This window comes from Salvelinus namaycush, chromosome 3, assembly GCF_016432855.1.
Source record: "Salvelinus namaycush isolate Seneca chromosome 3, SaNama_1.0, whole genome shotgun sequence".
In the NCBI taxonomy this organism is placed as follows: Eukaryota; Metazoa; Chordata; class Actinopteri; order Salmoniformes; family Salmonidae; genus Salvelinus; species Salvelinus namaycush.
In genome coordinates this window covers 14,987,960-15,009,101 of record NC_052309.1, presented here as the reverse complement: position 1 = coordinate 15,009,101, position 21,142 = coordinate 14,987,960, and the positions used below count along the sequence as shown (strand labels likewise).

General features: G+C 42.7%; 1 protein-coding gene across 1 annotated transcript in view; it reads left to right on the top strand.

Moving 5' to 3' along the window:
* LOC120044815 (unconventional myosin-Vb-like) overlaps positions 1 to 21,142 on the top strand; it is an 84,410-nt gene that overhangs the window by 48,717 nt on the left and 14,551 nt on the right. The window contains exons 17-28 of the mRNA XM_038989487.1: positions 381 to 467; positions 1,416 to 1,527; positions 2,130 to 2,341; positions 2,533 to 2,689; positions 4,914 to 5,153; positions 5,403 to 5,639; positions 6,657 to 6,750; positions 14,631 to 14,776; positions 14,854 to 14,973; positions 15,081 to 15,215; positions 15,474 to 15,536; positions 19,155 to 19,397. Of these exons, the coding sequence (XP_038845415.1) occupies positions 381 to 467; positions 1,416 to 1,527; positions 2,130 to 2,341; positions 2,533 to 2,689; positions 4,914 to 5,153; positions 5,403 to 5,639; positions 6,657 to 6,750; positions 14,631 to 14,776; positions 14,854 to 14,973; positions 15,081 to 15,215; positions 15,474 to 15,536; positions 19,155 to 19,397 (1,846 nt within the window). The remainder of the gene's footprint in view (positions 1 to 380; positions 468 to 1,415; positions 1,528 to 2,129; positions 2,342 to 2,532; positions 2,690 to 4,913; positions 5,154 to 5,402; positions 5,640 to 6,656; positions 6,751 to 14,630; positions 14,777 to 14,853; positions 14,974 to 15,080; positions 15,216 to 15,473; positions 15,537 to 19,154; positions 19,398 to 21,142) is intronic.

Here is a 21,142-nt window from a genome sequence, read left to right as displayed (position 1 = left end):
TAAAAGAGAAGTTTAAGCTCAGGTAGGAAGAGAGGAACAGCTTTTACTTGTCTGTGTATTGTAACTAACCCTCTTCCCAGAATGCAAGTGGGTTTTCATTGTGATGGTGGAACAATCTAGAAACTTTGTATGTGTGTTCTTTGTGTTAGTGTTCGCTGCATACAGTGTAAAACCGTTTTGCTGATCTTGCCGAGCCATCTTGTCACAAGAGGATCACAATGGAAATAAGTCAGACTTTATTGTGTTATCCTTGATGATTTTACTCATTTACATGTATGTATTATTATTATTTTTTAAATGCATGTGCTTGTTTTTAAAATGGGTCAATTAATAAACCTAAACTAAAAACAAAACTTATTTTGTCCCCGTCTTTGTTGCAGGTTTGAGTCTAGGAGAGCTGTGCAGCAACTGAGAGCATGTGGAGTCCTGGAGACCATCCGCATCAGTGCTGCTGGGTACCCATCAAGGTAAGATGCTTCTCATACACAGAGCACTACTGTTACGCTCTCTGCTGTGTGCGATAGTCGAAGCACAGAAATGAGTTGTAGTGCTTTGTGGCTCAGTTAGTAGAGCATGGCGCTTGCAATGCCACGGGGCGTGGGTTTGATTCCCGCTGGGGCCACCCCCCAAAAATTATGCACGCAAGTCTGTAAGTCGCTTTGGCTAAAAGTGTTTGCTAAATGGCATATATTATTATTCTACTATATATTACAATAGAATAGGATGTGATTGTTAAGGTACTCCTCTGTGACGTAATGGGCTTTCTCGATCTCCTAAGCAGGGGTGAAATTGAATTCCGTCTCTCCTGAGATGATTGCTTCCCTGAGGGAGAACAGGAGGAGAGCAATGCACCACTGGGTTTTACTAAGCTAGCATATATAATTTTTTAAGATGGTCATACCATGGATCAGTTAGATATTTTATTTTGAATTTTAGGACACCTACTGTATAGGTATCAAAAATATATATTGAAAAATGATTTGATAAAATATTGAATTTTACTACTATAGCCTATAGAAACGCATTGACTAAGATGTTCATAAATGGCAAAACAGACAGTGAAAAAATGTATGATAAGGAATAAGGTTTTGAAGTATCTGTCCTATTCTTAGGAGTTATAAGAAAGCTGATGAAATATATACTTTTTTTGGACACACATTTAACCCCTTTTTTTGTTGGTACAAAACTACTTTCATAATTTTTTAAAAACCGGTATCGGGTTACCTTCAGATGAGGCCCGTGACACTTGTGGGGTGTTGTAGAGCAAAACGGAAATCACCCTCGTGTTAGTGAGAGACTGATTTTGATGGAGATTTTTTTATTATGTTAATTAGATTGTCAATTGACTCTTAAGGATTTTAAAACATATATTTTTCTGATATATTTGATTCTCAGCCAGTCCTTTGTGATTCCAGGTGGACGTACCCAGACTTCTTCAACAGATACAGAGTCCTCATGAAGAAGTCAGATATGACCGTTGGAGACAAGAAGCTGGTGTGCAGGAACCTGCTGGAGACCCTGGTCAAGGTAAGAAAGAGTTGTTTCAGCCCAGAAGCCCCAATCAAGATGGGAGAGGAAATGTACGAATGTCTGAAGAAATCTCTCTTGGATTACTTTTGTTCCTCCCCTGGTTGAAGAATGTTGTTCTTTTCAACAGAGCTCCCTAACTCCTTCAGGAGCCGTCCATCGTTACATTATAGAACCTACTGCATGTCTGTTCTGATACATTATATGTTAACTTATCCAGTGTTGGGAGGAAACAGCTTTGAATGTATAACCTGGGGAATGGGGATGTAAAAAGGCAGATCATGAGTTTCAGTCCTGATGGAGGAATAGTGCTGTGCTCTTTAGGAATGATGGAGAATTATGTATGCATAGTCTGGGAGGTATTCTCTTGGCTTCTTGCTTTTCTCCATCTCTGTACATGAGCAAGATAATATGGAGTTTATTCAGGTTAATAAATGTGTTCAATCTTTGGAAAATATGTAATGGATTTCTTAGCTGGGTGGAAACTAATTAACCTTGTGTTTGGTCATGCCCACTGATGTAACTGCCTTGATGCTCAGTTGATCGAACTGACGTTAATGAATTAATGGAAACAAAATGGAGCTGTTTTTCTCTCTCACCAGGACCCAGACAAGTTCCAGTTTGGTAAGACCAAGATCTTCTTCAGAGCAGGCCAAGTGGCCTACCTGGAGAAGCTGAGGGCAGACAAGTTCCGCTCCGCCTGCATCAAGATCCAGAAGACGGTGCGAGGCTGGCTGCAGAGGGTCCGCTACCAGAAGATCCGGAAGTCGGCCATCAACCTGCAGAGATATGGCCGTGGATACATGGCCCGCAGGTGAGAGGAGAAACACTACATTCTGTTACAATAACAAAGCAGCCGGTCAATTCAATACAAATAATTGTATTTTTCTTGATATATCACACAAAAAGCGTCATGAATCACTTATCTCAAATGTTTTTGGCAATATCAGTGCCAGTAACTTATTTCCTCCTCTTTTTGCCGTCTTTCTCTCCCGTCTGTCTCAGGTATGCGGAGCAGCTGCGTCTAACCCGCGCTGCTCTGATCTGCCAGAAGCAGTATCGTATGGTCAGAGAGCGGAGGGATTATCTAAGAGTGAGACAGGCTGTTGTCACCATCCAGGCCTTTACCAGGGGCATGTTAACGCGCAGGATCTTCCAGGAGGTATTACAACCACAACACTACCTGTCATGTCACTGGCTCACCTTTTCACCTTCTCTTTCCTGGGTTTTGTACGGGCAATTCCACCATAAAAGAATGATGCTGATACAATTTTTCACTTTAAAATGTACAGTTGAAGTCGGAGGTTTATATACACTTAGGTTGGAGTCATTAAAACTCGTTTTTCAACCACTCCACACATTTCTTGTTAACAAACTAGTTTTGGCAAGTCGGTTTAGGACATCTACTTTCTGCATGACACAAGTAATTTTTCCAACAATTGTTTACATACAGATTATTTCACTTATAATTCATTGTATCATAATTCCAGTGGGTCAGAAGTTTACATACACTAAGTTGACTGTGCCTTTAAACAGCTTGGAAATTACAGAAAATGATGTCTTGGCTTTAGAAGCTTCTGATAGGCTAATTGACATCATTTGAGTCAATTGGAGGTGTACCTGTGGATGTATTTCAAGGCCTACCTTCAAACTCAGTGCCTCTTTGCTTGACATCATGGGAAAATCAAAAGAAATCTGAAAATTGTAGACCTCCACAAGTCTGGTTCATCCTTGGGAGCAATTTCCAAACGCCTGAAAGTACCTCGTTCATCTGTACAAACAATCGTACACAAGTATAAACACCATGGGACCATATAGCCGTCATACCGCTCAGGAAAGAGACGTGTTCTGTCTCCTAGAGATTAACGTACTTTGGTGCGAAAAGTGCAAATAAATCCCAGAACAACAGCAAAGGACCTTGTGAAGATGCTGGAGGAAACAGGTACAAAAGTATCTATATCCACAGTAAAATGAGTCCTATATCGGCATAACTTGGAAAGGCCGCTCAGCAAGGAAGAAGCTACGGCTCCAAAACCGGCATAAAAAAAGCCAGACTACAGTTTGCAACTGCACATGGGGACAAAGATCATACTTTTTGGAGAAATGTCCTCTGGTCTGATGAAACAAAAATAGAACTGTTTGGCCATAATGACCATCGTTATGTTTGGAGGAGAAAGGGGGAGGCTTGCAAGCCGAAGATCACCATCCCAACCGTGAAGCACTGAGGTGGCAGCATCATGTTGTGGGGGTGCTTTGCTCCAGGAGGGACTGGTGCACTTCACAAAATAGATGGCATCATGAAGAAGGAAAATGATATGCATATATTGAAGCAACATCTCAAGACATCAGCCAGGAAGTTAAAGCTTGGTTGGAAATGGGTCTTCCAAATGGACAATGACCCCAAGCATACTTCCAAAGTCGTGGCAAAATGGCTTAAGGACAACAAAGTCAAGGTATTGGAGTGGCCATCACAAAGCCCTGACCTCAATCCCATTGAAAATTTGTGGGCAGAACTGAAATAGCATGTGCGAGCAAGGAGGCCTACAAACCTGACTCAGTTACACCAGCTCTGTCAGTAGGAATGGGCCAACATTCACCCAACTTATTGTGGGAAGCTTGTGGAAGGCTACCTGAAACGTTTGACCCAAGTTAAACAATTTAAATTCAATGCTACCAAATACTAATTGAGTGTATGTAAACTTCTGACCCACTGGGAATGTGATGAAAGAAATAAAAGCTGAAATAAATCAATCTCTCTACTATTATTCTGACCTTTCACATTCTTGATATAAAGTGGTGATCCTAACTGACCTAAGACAGGGAATTCTTACTAGGATTAAATGTCAGGAATTGTGAAAAACTGAGTTTAAATGTATTTGGCTAAGGTGTATGTAAACTTCCGACTTCAACTGTAAACCAAACAAAAACCAATGATTGCAAAGTTAAACAAATCATACAACTCTTTGCACAATGACTACTTTTTTTTAAATCCACTGAAAATTGGACAAAAACACTTTAAGAACAGTGCAGATGCAAAGTTTGGTAACAGAATGACGGTTTGTTGAAACATATTAGCGATCTATCAGGAGTAAAGTGTTCCCTGAGAAGATGACTCAGTGTTGGACTTGTTGTCCAGTTTGTGTGACTGGAAAATTGGAGGCGAAGTGCCTCCGATTTGAAATGGAATGTGATCAGACGGACCTTGCAGAAATGCTGCCTTCTATGGTGCCTTCTCAGATACACAAGATTCCCTTTGGATTGAGATCTCTAGAACTTCCCCGACTGGGAATTCTGAAGTTACCTACATATTTCCCATCACATTGATTGTACAGTATAATAAATGGTTCCTTGTCTCTGCTATCTACCTCCCTTCTCCACCTCCCCAGTTCCTTCTGCACCACAAAGCCATGATCATCCAGAAGCATGTCCGAGGCTGGCTCACCAGGAGGAAGTTCAGGCGGGCACGGAACGCCGCCATCACCATCCAGTGTGCCTACCGCCGCATGCGAGCCAAGCGGGAGCTGAAACAGCTGAAGATTGAAGCGAGGTCCGCTCAACATCTGAAGAAGCTCAACACGGGCATGGAGAACAAGATCGTCCAGCTGCAGAGGAAGATGGATGACCAGGTACAGTCAAAGAACCATGGTTCGACCCACTTTATAGGAGTACACTGTTCTATAAGGCTAGTAGCCTACACAATGAGTGCTATAATGCAAAGACAGCTCAATATTCATTTCCATTTGCAGTCATATTTTGGCACAGCTAAAACCGTTTAGCTAGACTAAACTGTCTGTAAATTATGTTAAAAAGTGATTGATTTGAAATTGATGTCCCATATTAGTAACCAGAGCTCTCTCTCCTGTCTCACTGTGTAGACCAACGATCTGAAGACTCAGAATGAGCAGTTGGTGGTGGCCAAAGCCTCCCTGGGCTCAGAGGTGAACAAGCTGCAGAAGGAGCTGGAGATGATGCGCAGTCGCCAGGGAGACGGCAGTCAGTTGACCTCTCTTCAGGATGAGCTGGAGAAGCTCAGGGCTGAGCTCCAGGAAGCACACACCCACATGAAGAAGCTGGAGGAGAAGCACAGCAACGAGAAGATGGGACTGGAACAGGTGAGCTATCAATCACTAAAGGGGCGAAAGTACATTTTCTTTTTACAAGGCTGTCACTGCTTTATCTTTTGTTTTATATGTAATGTAAGTGCTTTAATATGTTTGGACCCCAGGAAGAGTAGATGTTGCCTTGGCAGCAGCTAATGGGGATCCCTAATAAATACAAATAGTTGGGATTTTGTATGCTGTTAACAAAGTGTTGAAGAGAGCAATCCTCTGCATCCACATGAACTAGGATGAATGGCGGTTGTGCAGTACCTCAAGCTAGGACAGACTTTTTTCTGATTAGCAGACAGGTTGCCATCTTTCTCTGTCCATTTACATCATTCAGAGTTATTGGACTACTGAACCTTCTGTTGAATGAATAAAACCTTCCTGTCTGAAACGCGTTGGTGAAAACAGCCGTTAAGTGCCTGAGTAGCTACAGAAAATGCTTGTAGCAGCGTTTTTACTGAATGTAAAACACCTGATTCTCAATGGATTTCCTCTAACAATCTCACAATGGATTTAATTGGACTGTATCAGTGTTCTCCTACTGACCTGAAAGTGATACAATGCATATATTTTTGTATTGTTTTGGCCTCCTGACAGGAATTAGGAAAGACATTGTTATGTACATTGGGTGTGGGCTTTTGCAGTGCCCCAGTGGTAATGGACGCCCCTCTTTGGCCCTTTGATTCTCTCCGAGTCAAGTCGGCCATTTTGTAACAATGCAGGGGCTGTCCCTGGCTCTCTAGCTCTGTCTGACATCACTATGAGAGCCTCACACACAGGAACTACAGATTCAAGTCACTTAAAGAGAAATAAACGAAAGACCTTTTGCTCACTTGTAGAGGACCTTTAAAGTATGTAGCATCTATTGTGTTTCAAGGTTCCCCACGGATTGAAGTAGCAATTGAAAATAGATCAAACAAAATCAATTGCTCTTGAACTTGTGCTCACGGCCAACCAGCTCCTTCTAATGTCTCTATTTCTTTATTTTATTCAAGCTCTTGTTCTTTTTTTTCTTTTTCTTAGAGAGTGGAGGAACTGGACAGGGAGAATTCTATGCTGAAGAGTGAAAAGGAGGAGATGAACCGAAGGATTCTGCACCACTCCAAGAGCACGGAAGGTGAGTGCTTTTTAGATGTCCTACACTCTTCAAACCCCTAAAAGGGAAACGATAGCGCTACAGTGATTAGCTGATGTACAGGAGTGGTTGAAGGTAAAATGGTAGACTCACAGTTAGCCCTGCAGACTGCTAACCCTGCCCTGAAGGGAGGGATGGCTTGTTTCCCCACACAAGAGGGGTTTCTGTTTGGAAGTAGGACGAGAGAAGCAGAAACTGCATCAAGTTACGCAGCAGCAATGTGAGACTTAAAAAAGAAAATGTTTAACCTGAGACTGAAGTCAGCCATTGTTTATCACTGGGTGCATGTGGGGAAGTGTCACCTATTAGCTTTAAAATATCTATCTGTATATGTGCTAAATCTAAAGTCAGGTTGTATAGGTAGACTATTGATAGTTCATTTGAAATCCTTTTGTCAATGGACTTATTTTTGTCAATAAGAAGTTACTTATGGTTTACAGCATCATCATCTCTGAACATTACCACTGCCCTCTCTTATCTGAAGGCCATGTGCAATACTTCAACCAGGAGATTTCATCACAGAGCAGTTAATGAAAGGAGATCATTTTTCGTAATAATGTCACCAGCATCCGGACAGTCTTCTCTGGTGGAAATTGAAATAGCTAGCCAGAGGCAGAGTAGAGTTATTGGCCTAATCTGCTCTCTTTATCTGCAGCGTTACTAATAGGTTCTCTGGGGTCCCCTTGGGTTGAGTGCTAGCACTGTGTACTTTAACATTATTGTGCTTTTTCTTTTCTACTGGCAGTTAGAGCAGCATGTTGTCCAGGCTGGTGTAATAATATTGAGCTAGGGATGTTACATACCAGAGAACCCCTGTTATTAATATCTTGCATTATCAGTACAGTAGCAACATACTATGATCCCAGTCATTTTGCCTTTTTATTCAATCCCTCATAGTGTGATATGGGCCTCTTAGGAACCATGGGGATGAAAAGAGTCATCAGACCGCCCTCCAGAGCATATAAAGCTGATATATACATTCAAATAACGCATGCAAGGGTAGGTTTCAGATCATGAAACTAATAGAGCCTCTTCAATCTGTGTTTAATTCCCCTGTCATATTTTATTACGGCCATATCTTCAGAGAGAGAGAGAGAGGCTGTGTGATATGGAGCTGAGCCGTGGGGGGGGTGGGGCAGATAGAAAAGACTGCATTTGCAGTTATCTGGAATCATGGCAATACAATCATCTATCCCTCAAATGAACACATGAAATGGTGGTGAGTTGATATTCAATACCTCTAATGGAGTGTATTGTAACTTAGTTTTCTGGTCACTGCCTTATCTGAATTGGGGGCTCATCTACAGGACAGCAATTGAGCAATAGTACACTGCAAAAAATATAAACGCAACATGTAAAGTGTTGGTCCCATGTTTCATAAACTGAAATAAAATATCCCAAAAAATGTCCCTATGCCCAAAACGCACAAATTTGTTTACATCCCTGTTCGTGAACATTTCTCCTTTGCCAAGATAATCCATCCACCTGACAAATCAAATTTGTCACATCCCCCGAATACAACAGGTGTAGACCGTACTGTAAAATGCTTACTTACAAGCCCTTAATGCAGTTCAAGAAATAGTTAAAGTTTATTTTGTAAATATTTTTTTTTTTTTTTTTTTTTTTATAAGTAACACAATATTCAAAAGGCACTCGCACATCTGTGCAATCTAATTTGCAGGTGCATGGCAAAAATTGAACAAGATGAAGGAAAAAGGAAACCGCACACTGCTCTTGATAGTATCACCGATATTTAATAAGCTTACGTATCGGCCTTCGTCAGAGCTTTTGTGATTTTTAAAAATGTGCACCCTTATGTAGACCTGGCCCCACCCACATCCGTTCTACACATCGAAGGGGGTTGGAGGCAAAGGAAAAACAAATAAGTGCTACCAAATATAACAATATGCATTTCATAGATATTACAAAAGTGTATAAATAAGACGTATTGAACACGTCTGTAAAACCTCAATGAGGACATAGCAAGTTTTCATTAGTCATTGGGTACATCGTACGAAAAACGAGTCATCTACAATAGGCACATATTTCATGTTCAAATTCACAACATAACATACATAGGCATTTCATCATTAAGTCCTTTAGGAAATAATGTCTGGAGGGTGAAAATCCCAAAACTTTGTCTTTTACTCAGAGTATTATTAATATCCCCTCCCCTGTCTGATATCTTAACTTTCTCTATGCCACAAAATCTAAAGGTGCTTCAGGTCATTGAAATGTACAGCGACTGGATAATCCCTGTCGTTTCTCCTGATTGAACTTTTATGTTCACTAATTCTCTGTTTGAGAGAGCGGATGGTTTTACCGACATAGCAGAGCCCACATGGACATTTAATAATGTAAATAACATGGGTGGTGGAACACATAATAATGTCATTTATTTGGAACCGTTTTCCTGTATGTGGGTGGCAGAAATATTCACACTTCATCATATTGTTGCACTGTGCGCATCCTCTGCATTTATAGCTACCATTTGGTAGAGGGCGTAAAAGAGCTTGGCTGATTTTCTTTTGTGGCTGGCAGTTGGCATGAACCAATTTATCGCGTAAATTGCGACCTCTCCTATACACAATAAGTGGTGGATATTTAAATTCAGCCGGCAAAGCTGGGTCCGATGATAAAATATGCCAGTGTTTCTTGACCACACTTCCCACTTTTTGCGAATTCAAAGTATATGTAGTTGTGAACATTACGGAGTGTTCTTTAGCTTTAGCGGGTCTTTTTTGTAGCAGTTCATCTCGTGTTTTTTCCAATGCCAAATTATGAGCTTCATCCACACATTGTGACGAATAGCCTCTTCTTAGAAACCTCATGCGCATCTCCGCTGCTTTTTCTAGATAATCCTCTGTGGAGTGGCATATACGGCGCAGTCTGAAAAACTGGCTTCTTGGAAGTCCTCTTTTTAATGGCTCAGGGTGGAAGCTGTCACCCTGTAATAGAGTATTCCTGTCCGTTTCTTTTCTATACAGAGTTGTAAACAGGGTTCCATTTGATTTCTCAATCCACATATCGAGATAATGAACACGTTGAGTGTCACGTTCAATAGTGAATTTGAGATTAGGGTCAATGTCATTGAGTAGTGCCATAAAATCTGACAGCTCTTCTTCAGTTCCTTCCCATATACAAAAAATGTTGTCAATATATCGATACCACTTCAGGACTTTATTCAAAAATGGATTCTCGTTTTCATTATTAACAAAACGTTCTTCAAAAAGACCCATATAGAGGTTAGTATAGCTCGGAGCAAATGTAGAGCCCATTGTCGTGTCTTTGGCTATGCCGGATTAAGTGTTATGACATGCTATTCTATAAAATACTTTCTCCGTAATTAATATTACCTGATTGAACTAATCATGTAAATGTAATTAACTAGAGAGGAGGGGCACCATGAAAGAATATTTATAGAGCTGTTATCTTCCGAATAAACTCTTAAAGACCTAATAATATTTTACATCAATAGCAGTCAATATTAATCGTCACCTTATTTCAGTCTCATCTGAAAGTTGTAAATTCTTGGTTATCTTCACGAACCCTGGCTAACAATTTGAATCAGCAATACAAAATTGGGTTTAATTATTTATTTACTAAATACCTAACTAGGTAGGTACAAAAGAGAGGCCCTTAGATAAGACTGAGACTTGAGCGTCAGTAAGGTCTTTTTTTGGAGAGGTTCATTACCGCGTCCTGCTGTAGCTCCGTGTCCACGGCCTGTGTTCCTGGTCTCCTCTTCGACCGCTTGCCTCTCCTGCATCGTTTCTTTTCTTTCGTGGAGCCCTCTGTTGCTTACGGTCTAAAAAAAAACGGACTGTGTGCCATGGTAGCTGGAGTCACTGTCTGTAGGGAATTCGCTCTCGGTGGATGCCTCTGTGTCAGAGTTTCCATGTCCTCCTGCTGCTGCGTATCTGCGTCCCCCGATCAGTGGTGCGTCCCTCCGTCGGCCTCTCCGTGCTCCTGTCCTTGGGCCTTCCCATGCGTACACCTGGTTGAGCTGGTAGTCCTCTGTGTCTCGCTGGTATTTCTTGATCTTTGTTGCTTGTAGAGAGTCTCTGTATTTCCCAATGGACTGCTTGATCGTGTCGTTTATGGCTGTAAAATTAGGGCCTAGAATCTCCTTCATTATAGCCTCATGTTCGCTAATCTTAACTTCAACTTCTTTCACTTCCTTCGACACATGTTCCACGATTTAATAGCATTAAATCTGATGATCATTTGTTGAGTATTTCACCCCATTGCTGAACGAAAGTTTTGTAGTTTTTCCCTATTGTAATACTCATTTTTCGACATTTTTCGTACGATGACTAATGAAAACTTGCTATGTCCTCATTGAGGTTTTACAGACGTGTTCAATACGCCTTATTTATACACTTTTGTAATATCTATGAAATGCATATTGTTATATTTGGTAGCACTTATTTGTTTTTCCTTTGCCGCCAACCCCCTTCGATGTGTAGAACGGATGTGGGTGGGGCCAGGTCTACATAAGGGTGCAAATTTCCAAAAATCCCAAAAGCTCTGACGAAGGCCGTGAGGCCGATACGTAAGCTTATTAAATATCAGTGATACTATCAAGAGCAGTGTGCTCTTTTTCCTTCAATAAGTAACACAATAAAATGACAATAATGAGGCTATATACAGGGGGTACCGGTACTGAGTCAATGTGCGGGGGTACAGGTTAGTTGAGGTAATTTGTACATGTAGGTAGGGGTGAAGTGACCATGCATAGATAATAAACAACGAGTAGCAGCAGTGTAAAAACAAAGGGGGGTCAATGTAAATAGTCCGTGTGGCCATTTGATTAATTGTTCAGCAGTCTTATGGCTTGGTGGTAGAACCTGTTAAGGAGCCTTTTGGACCTTGACTTGGCACCCCGGTACCGCTTGCCGTGCAGTAGCAGAGAGAACAGTCTATGACTTGGGTGACTGGAGTCTTGGACAATTTTTTGGGGCCTTCCTTTGGTGTGGCATATCAAGAAGCTTATTAAACAGCATGATCATTATACAGGTGCACCCTGTGCTGAGGACAATAAAAGGCCATTCCAAATTGTGCAGTTTTGTCACAAAGCACAATGCCACAGTTGTTTTGAGGGAGTGCGCAATTGACATGCTGACTGCAGGAATGTCCACCAGAGCTGTTACCAGAGAATGTAATGTTAATTTCTCTACCATAAGCTGCCTCCAGCGTCCAACCGGCCTCACAACCGCAGACCACACTAACCACGCCAGCCCAGGAGCTCCACAACCGAAGAATGTCTGGTAGAAAATGTCAGAAACTGTCTCAGGGAAGTTCATCTGTGTGTTCGTCATCCTCACCAGGGTCTTGACCTGACTGCAGTTCGGCGTCGTAACCCGCTCCTCCGCTCTCTCCACTGGCTTCCAGTTGAAGCTCGCATCCGCTACAAGACCATGGTGCTTGCCTACGGAGCTGTGAGGGGAACGGCACCTCCGTACCTTCAGGCTCTGATCAGGCCCTACACCCAAACAAGGGCACTGCGTTCATCCACCTCTGGCCTGCTCGCCTCCCTACCTCTGAGGAAGTACAGCTCCCGCTCAGCCCAGTCAAAACTGTTCGCTGCTCTGGCACCCCAATGGTGGAACAAACTCCCCCACGACGCCAGGTCAGCGGAGTCAATCACCACCTTCCGGAAACACCTGAAACACCACCTCTTTAAGGAATACCTAGGATAGGATAAAGTAATCCTTCTAACCCCCCCCCCCCCCCCTTAAAAGAGTTAGATGCACTATTGTAAAGTGGTTGTTCCACTGGATATCATAAGGTGAATGCACCAACTTGTAAGTCGCTCTGGATAAGAGCGTCTGCTAAATGACTTAAATGTAAATGTAAATGTAACCGACTTTAGTGGGCAAATGTCACCTTCGATGACCACTGGCACGCTAGAGAAGTGTGTTCTTCACGGATGAATGCCGGTTTCAACTGTACTGGGCAGATGGCAGACCGGGTGTATTGCGTCGTGTTGGCGAGCAGTTTGCTGATGTCAACAAACAGAGTGCCCCATGGTGGCCGTGGGGTTATGGTATGGGCAGGCATAAGCTGCAGAAAACGAACACAATTGCATTTTATCGATGGCAATTTGAATGCACAGAGATACCGTGACGAGATCCTGAGGCCCATTGTCGTGCCATTCATCCGCCGCCATCACCTCATGTTTCAGCATGATAATGCACGGCCCCATGTCGCTAGGATCTGTACACAATTCCTGGAAGCTGAAAATGTCCCAGTTCTTCCATAGCCTGCATACTCACCAGACATGTCACCCATTGAGCATGTTCCCGCCAATATCCAGCAACTTCACACAGTCATTGAAGAGGAGTGGGACAACATTCCACAGGCCACAATCACCAGCCTGATCAACTCTATGTGGAGATGTGTCGTGCTACATGAGGGAAATGGTGGTCTGATCCACGCCCCTACCTTTTTTTAAAGATCCACTATATATACAAAAGTATGTGGACATCGCTTAAAATTAGTGGATCCGGCTATTTCAGCCAGACCTGTCTATAAAATCGAGCACACAGCCATGCAATCTCCATAGACAAACATTAGCAGTAGAATGGGCTTACTAAAGAGCTCAGTGACTTTCAGTGTGGCACCGTCATAGGATGCCACCTTTCCAACAAGTCAGTTCATCAAATTCCTGCCCTGCTAGAGCTGCCCCGGTCAACTGTAAGTGCTGTTATTGGAAACGTCTAGGAGCAACAACGGCTCAGCCACAAAGTGGTAGGCCACACAAGCTCACAGAACGGGACCACCGAGTGCTGAAGCGCATAGCGTGTAAAAACCGTCTGTCCTTGGCTGCAACACTCAATACCAAGTTCCAAACTACCTCCGGAAGCAACTTCGGCACAAGAACTGTTTGTCGGGAGATTCATGAAATGTGTTTCCTTGGCTGAGCAGCCGCACACAAGCCTAAGATCACCATGCGCAATGGCAAGTGTCAGCTGGTGTAAAGCTCGCCGCCATTGGAGTGATGATCTGACAGTCAGACGGATGAATCTGGGTTTGGCGGATGCCAGGAGAATGCTACCTTCACCGATGCACAGTGCCAACTGTAAAGTTTGGTGGAGGAGGAATAATGGTCTGAGGCTGTTTTTCATGGTTCGGGCTAGGCCCCTTAGTTCCAGTGAAGGGAAATCTTAACGCTACTGCATACAATGACATTCTTGACGATTCTGTGCTACTAACTTTGTGGCAACAGTTTGGGGAAGGCCCTTTCCTTTTTCAGGATGACAAGGCCCCTGTGCACAAAGCGAGGTCCATACAGAAATGGTTTGTCGAGATTGGTGTGGAAGAACTTGACTGGTCTGCACAGAGCCCTGACCTCAACCCCATCGAACACCTTTGGTATGAATTGGAACGCCAATTGCGAGCCAGGCCTAATTGCCCAACATCATTGCCGACCTCACCTCACTAATGCTCTTGTGGTTGAATGGAAGCAAGTCCCCGCAGCAATGTTCCAACATCTAATGGAAAGCCTTCACAGACAAGTGGAGGCCATTATAGCAGCAAAGGGGGGAACAACTCCATATTACTTCCCATGATTTTTGGAATGAGATGTTCGATGAGCAGGTGTCCACATACTTTTGGTCATGTAGTGTCTCTGTGACCAACAGATGCATGTCTGTATTTCCAGTCATGTGAAATCCATAGATTAGGGCCTAATTCATTTATTTAAATTGACTGATTTCCTTATATGAACTGTAACTCAGTAAAACTGTTGAAATTGTTGTGTGTTGCATTTATATATTTGTTCAGTGTAAAAGAAGAGACTCAGTTGGAAGTGAATGAAAATGATTGATGTGGACTGGTCCTGTGTGTCTGTGTTTCAGACCAGGAGAGCAGTGCATCCCAGAGTGTGGGTCGGGTCCAGGCAGAGCTGGATGACGAGAGGCAGAGCTACCAGAACCTGCTCAGGGAGTTCTCCAGACTGGAGCAGAGATATGACAACCTACAGGAGGCCAAGGTAACTGTATGTGTGTGCCTGTGTGTGCATGTAAGTGTCTTATGCCAAGATAGATGTCCAATGGTTCCCTGTCTCCTCCTACCCTTCAGTTCCAACCTGGCCACAAGAGAAACAATTCTACTCAGAGCAGCCTGGAGTCTGACTCCAACTATCCTTCCATTTCTACCTCGGAGTTGGGAGACACTGACGATGCCATCCAACTCGTAGAGGTAAGACCCTCTTAACCAGTATGAACCAGTCTTATACAGCCTTATACCGTCTGTACATAGTTACTTGTGCTAGTTTTTTGTTGTGACCTGACATTGTCACCCTGCAGGAGATGGGAGTGGAGAAGGCAGCAATGGACATTGGTGTGTTCATGAAGCTGCAGAAGCGTGTTAGAGAGCTGGAACAGGAGAGGAAGAGACTGCAAGTCAACCTGGAAAAGATGGAGGACCAGGTTAACTGCAAGGTGGGCCCATGTCTCAGTCTAGTGTAGTTATTTTCTTGCTTATTTTTGTATACTTCTAAAATACCTACACAGAAGTTTCTCTTTTTACTGCAGGTTGAACTTTTGACCTTAAAAAGATTTTGTCTTGAATACCTTTAATTTTAAGATCAGGATCGTGATCCTCAAGCTTGGTGCTTGGGTAATAACATTGCACAATAGCGGCCTGCCTCTGCCTTATCAACCTGAAGTGGAATGATTACGATTTACAATCTCTCTTAGGGAATTGAGCCAAAGACTACGTCAGAGCAAGAGAGTGAAGACCTGGCCTACAGCAGTCTCAAGGTACAGATCCGTCCACCACCACACAGATACACACACACTAGCATACATACACGGACAGTGTGAAGTACTAGTCTGCAGTGGGATGTCTCTATTTGTGGTGTTCGATTTATTCTTCACTCTGGCTGTTCTGCTGTCTTTGGCCATCCTGCCTCTGAAACTGTGGGTGAGTGGAACTTCCAGAGGATAGAGAGAGATACTGGCAGGCATGGCATGGGTACATGGTAGGATAAAGTGAGATACTGGCAGGCAGGCACGGCATGGGTACATGGTAAGATAGAGAGAGATACTGGCAGGCAGGCACGGCATGAGTACATGGTAAGATAGAGAGAGATACTGGCAGGCAGGCACGGCATGGGTACATAGTAAGATAGAGAGAGATACTGGCAGGCAGGCACGGCATGGGTACATGGTAAGATAGAGAGAGATACTGGCAGGCAGGCACGGCATGGGTACATAGTAAGATAGAGAGAGATACTGGCAGGCAGGCACGGCATGGGTACATGGTAAGATAGAGAGAGATACTGGCAGGCAGGCACGGCATGGGTACATGGTAAGATAGAGAGAGATACTGGCAGGCAGGCACGGCATGGGTACATGGTAAGATAGAGAGAGATACTGGCAGGCAGGCACGGCATGGGTACATGGTAAGATAGAGAGAGATACTGGCAGGCAGGCACGGCATGGGTACATGGTAAGATAGAGAGAGATACTGGCAGGCAGGCACGGCATGGGTACATGGTAAGATAGAGAGAGATACTGGCTGGAAGGCACGGCATGGGTACATGGTAAGATAGAGAGAGATACTGGCTGGCAGGCACGGCATGGGTACATGGTAAGATAGAGAGAGATACTGGCTGGCAGGCACGGCATGGGTACATGGTAGAATTTAGACAAAATAGAGCGGTTTGTGGAGAGAGTTGGGTAGAGATGCCGGTGGGACAGGCAGGATTTGGGTGAGAGCGAGAGAGAGGTAAGTGGGAATAGAGTGACAGGGTTGCAGCAGGAATGCTTTGATGGGGGGGGGCGGCATGTAAAGAGAGAGGGCACCCCAGGAGCAGAATTTGATGTTCAGGTAATGTGTAAAGGGAGAGAGCACGCAAACACAAAGACATTTATTTTATTTAATAACTCATGTTCACCATATGTGGCTTGGTGAGAGAGAACCACTCTTGCATTTGGCATGGATAAATCATTAACTTCTATGGCACAGTTGAGATCAACAGTGTGATTAAGACGGATGCATTACAAGATTATCAGAAGAGTCCATCTCAAGGTTCTTTTGAATTTAATCAAAAGTACAAGAGTTCAAAGTACAAGAGAATCAAATTTTAACATTTTAGAATATTATTTTTTTTACCTGCTGCCACAGGTACAACATAGATAGATATATGGAAAAGAATAAATGAAAATGTGATATGAACTGAATATATGAAATTATTTTAATTTGAAGATTGTACCTTTAACCCCCCAAATGGAAAAATGACAAAATAAATACAAATTTGGTCACCCACAAAATGGCCCATCCTATACAGGGGGCTTGCTTTTTGCATCTCGGTCAATAGCACCATAATACTACACGACACAGGGTTTAGATTTGATTGGCAGTAAAAATGTGTGTGTCATGGTTTGAGCCATGGGTCCTATTGTAGCTGAGCAAAATGTTGCCCATTGGAACTTGAAGTCTGCAGAAGTGAACCTTATAACTACTATTGGTGCTTTTATTTATGCTAAGGGACTCACTGCAGAGAGAGAGTTGAGCACAATTAGTCACTGGTACGGTATCTTAGAATATGAATAATCTTGTCAGTCTATCCATTTATCAACTGCAGTAGTCTGAAAGCCATGGCTGGCTTTTACCTATATTCCTTAGCTCAGAGTTTGGTAACAGGAGGCTTCGGGCCAAAACAGGCCTGCAAGTTAAAAATAATTGGTTCCCCAAACTTTTTTGGGGGGGCCCCCCAGCATTTGCAGGAATCACTAGGAATTCAGCTAAAAATGTGTTTAATTTAGGAGATCTGTTTCCAAATATTCCCACAAATAAAATAGACGTGATCGTGTCTCAATGTAATCAAGGTATGAAATGTTATTTCAAATACAATCTCTTTTTGGTCTTAGTCGTGGTCACTTTGCAGTGTACAAATTATTATAATTTTTTCCCGGTCCCCCGACCATTCGCTCAGTCAGACAAAAATTGCCTTGCGGCTGAATCAAGTTGCCTACCCCTGCCATACTGTAGATAAATAGCTACTTGCCATAGCTAAAATGAAAATCAAGTACAAATAGTTTTGATGTCTCTACAAAGATTTACTTACTAAGCTACTCACAATGAGCACAGTTGCATCCACACAATAATATGATTATTGTGGATAGTCAGATTACTATAATAGATCATTTAAAATGTTTACATCCTTTGCAAGAAGAATGATTTCCCTAATAATCCTGTTTACATGTACACATCTGAAGTCAGGCTACCTAAAGGGACTTTCATAAATGCAGAAAATTTGCAATAAAAAAAAAGAAATGTTTCACGGTGACCATGTTGTTTTTGCGAAGGCAGTTTCATTCTGAGTTTGGATCTATAAAGTCTGTATGTGAAAATAATTTGTAAGATGCATACTTTCAGTTTTTCCGAACTCCACTCGTGCATAAGAGGGAGGCTTGCGCTACCAGTGCTGGCACATGTGCAGATCAAATACACAACTGGAACGCAAATTAAGCTGTTTACATGTCTTAATAATTTTAAAGATTGCTCAGAAAACCAGTGTTTTAATCAGCGTATGCTTACTTCGATTATGACCGTATGCAAATTTAAGATGAGCGGAGTAAGGCGTTTTACTATTTCCATACTCGGCCTACTGCCATAATCAATTTAATATCAAATGATTAGCGTGCATGTAAACATACTCAATGTGGCAGCAATCACATATTATTCTGCTCTACACTGAGTGTACAAAACATTAAGAACACCTTCCTAATATTGAGTTGTACCCCTCCCCCCTTTGCCCTCAGAACAGCCTTCATTTGTCAGGGCGTGGACTCTACAAGGTGTCGAAAGCATTCCACACGGATGTTGGCCCATGTTGACTCCAATGCTTCCCACAGTGGTCAAGGTGGCTGGATGTCCTTTGGGTGGTGGACTATTCATGATACACATGGGGAAACTGTTGAGCATGAAACCCAGCAGCATTGCAGTTTTTGACACAAACCGATGTGCCTAGCACCTACTACCATACCCCGTTCAAAGGGGCTTAAATATTTTGTCTTGCCCGTTCACCCTCTGAATGGCACACATACACAAGCCATGGCTCAGTTGTCTTTCTTTAACTTGTCTGCTCCCCTTCATCTACACTGATTGAAGTGGATTTAACAAGTGACATCAATAAGGGATCATAGCTTTCACCTGGATTCACCTTGTCAGTCTGTCATGGAAAGAGCAGGTGTTCTTAATGTTTTGTACACTCAGTGTATATTACTTTATTACTTTTATTGTTATCAATCACTGTCATTCTTTCCAACAGTGAGCCTTGGTATTTAATCACTTTGATAACCAATGATTACATAAACAAAATTTTAGATTGTCAATAAATCTCTATGTACTTTGGCCGTGTGTTTCCACAGAGGCAGGAGCTGGAGTCTGAGAACAAAAAGCTGAAGAACGACCTGAACGAACTTAGGAAGGCCATTGCTGACCGCGCCTCCCAGAACAGCTCCTCCAATGAGCTTCAGGACGGCTACAACCTGCTGCTTGGCCAGCTCAAAGCAGCCAATGAGGAACTGGAAGTGCGCAAGGAGGAGGTCCTCATCCTCAGGACTCAGATTGTCAGTGCAGCCCATCAGAAGGAGGAGACAACCAATCACATCGTAAGTTGACAAACTGGGAGTTAAATTGACATGGCTTTGGTTGCCTGTACTTGGGAAATGCAGCATTGATTGTCCACTTTATATGTCCCTGTTTACTTATCAAAAGGTTATCTACAGGCACATTAATATACTTTTATATACACATTAATATACACGTATTATATACTTTTCTTGTTTGTGACTCTGGGTTGATGGGCAACATGACTATAATGTGCTGAAACTTTATTGGGTCAAATCAGCCGAATGAAAAGCACATGATAGACAGTCTTCAGCTTCTTACACAAAACAAAAAACTGGAATAAGAAACATTTGAACAAATGTTACATTCTAGTTGGGTTCAGACAAAGGTACAGCCACACTACATTTAAAAATAGATATATTTTAGTCATATAGCAGACACTCTTATACAGAGCTACTTACTGTAGTGAGTGCATACATTTTCATACTTTTTTTTTACTGCTCCCCTGTGGGAATCGAACCCACAACCCTGGCGTTACAAGCGCCATGCTCTACCAACTGAGCCCCACAGATCATTAGTATGTATAGACTAGTATGTAACTAGAGTCATTATGAGACTTATGACAGAGACTGGCCTCCAACAGAGATGGGACTAGGAGTGTAAAAGACTGGGAGTCGATGGCAGATCAGTCCTAACATGGTAATGTTCCTGCAGTGTATTAACCTGAACTTATGTCCTGATGAAGAGCATTGTTAATGCGATCTCCCCATGCTGTTAAGCACCGTGGGCAGCCAGACGTTTGGTTTGAGAGGGAGTGCCTCAGCGCCGACTCAAGAACAGGAGAGCAGAAAGGATGATGGTGTGGAAGGCAGCAGAACAAACAGTCTTTAATCATCACCGAGGCGTATCTCTCCAATTGTCATTCCTCCTCACGCCTCACAAAGACATTTCCCTAACAGAGAGAGAGATGTGGCAGAAAGAGGAAGAGATCACTGTCAGTATCATGACTCTCTTTATGTGGCTGTCTAGTTAATATATCAGACTACTGAGCGGCTCTCTCCCAGTCCCACCTTCTAGGTTAGTCGAGGATATGCTTGGCGTGTCATACTCCTTAGAAGGATTTATTTTTTATTAAATGTTTTTTATTTCACCTTTATTTAATCAGGTAGGCCAGTTGAGAACAAGGTCTCATTTACAACTGCGACCTGGCCAAGATAAAGCAAAGCAGTGTGACACAAACAACAACACAGCGTTACACATGGAATCAACAAACATAGTCAATACCACAATAGAGAAAAAAAGTCTATATACAGTGTGTGCAAATGGCGTGAGGAGGTAAGGCAATAAATAGGCCATAGTGGCGAAGTAATTACAATTTAGCAAATTAACACTGGAGTGATAGATGTGCAGATGATGATGTGCAAGTAGAAATACTGGTGTGCAAAAAAGTAAATAAAAACAATATGGGGATAAGGTAGGTAGATTGGATTGGCTATTTACAGATGGTCTGTGTACAGCTATAGCGATTGGTAAGCTGCTCAGATAGCTGATGTTTAAAGTTAGTGAGGGAGATATAAGTCTCCAACATCAGCGAGTTTTACAATTCGTTCCTGTCATTGGCAGCAGAGAACTGGAAGGAAAGGCGGCCAAAGGGGGTGTTGGCTTTGGGGATGACCAGTGAGATATACCTGCTGGAGCGCGTGCTATGGGTGGGTGTTGTTATCGTGACCAGTGAGCTGAGATAAAGCGGAGCTTTACCTAGCAAAGACTTATAGATGACCTGGAG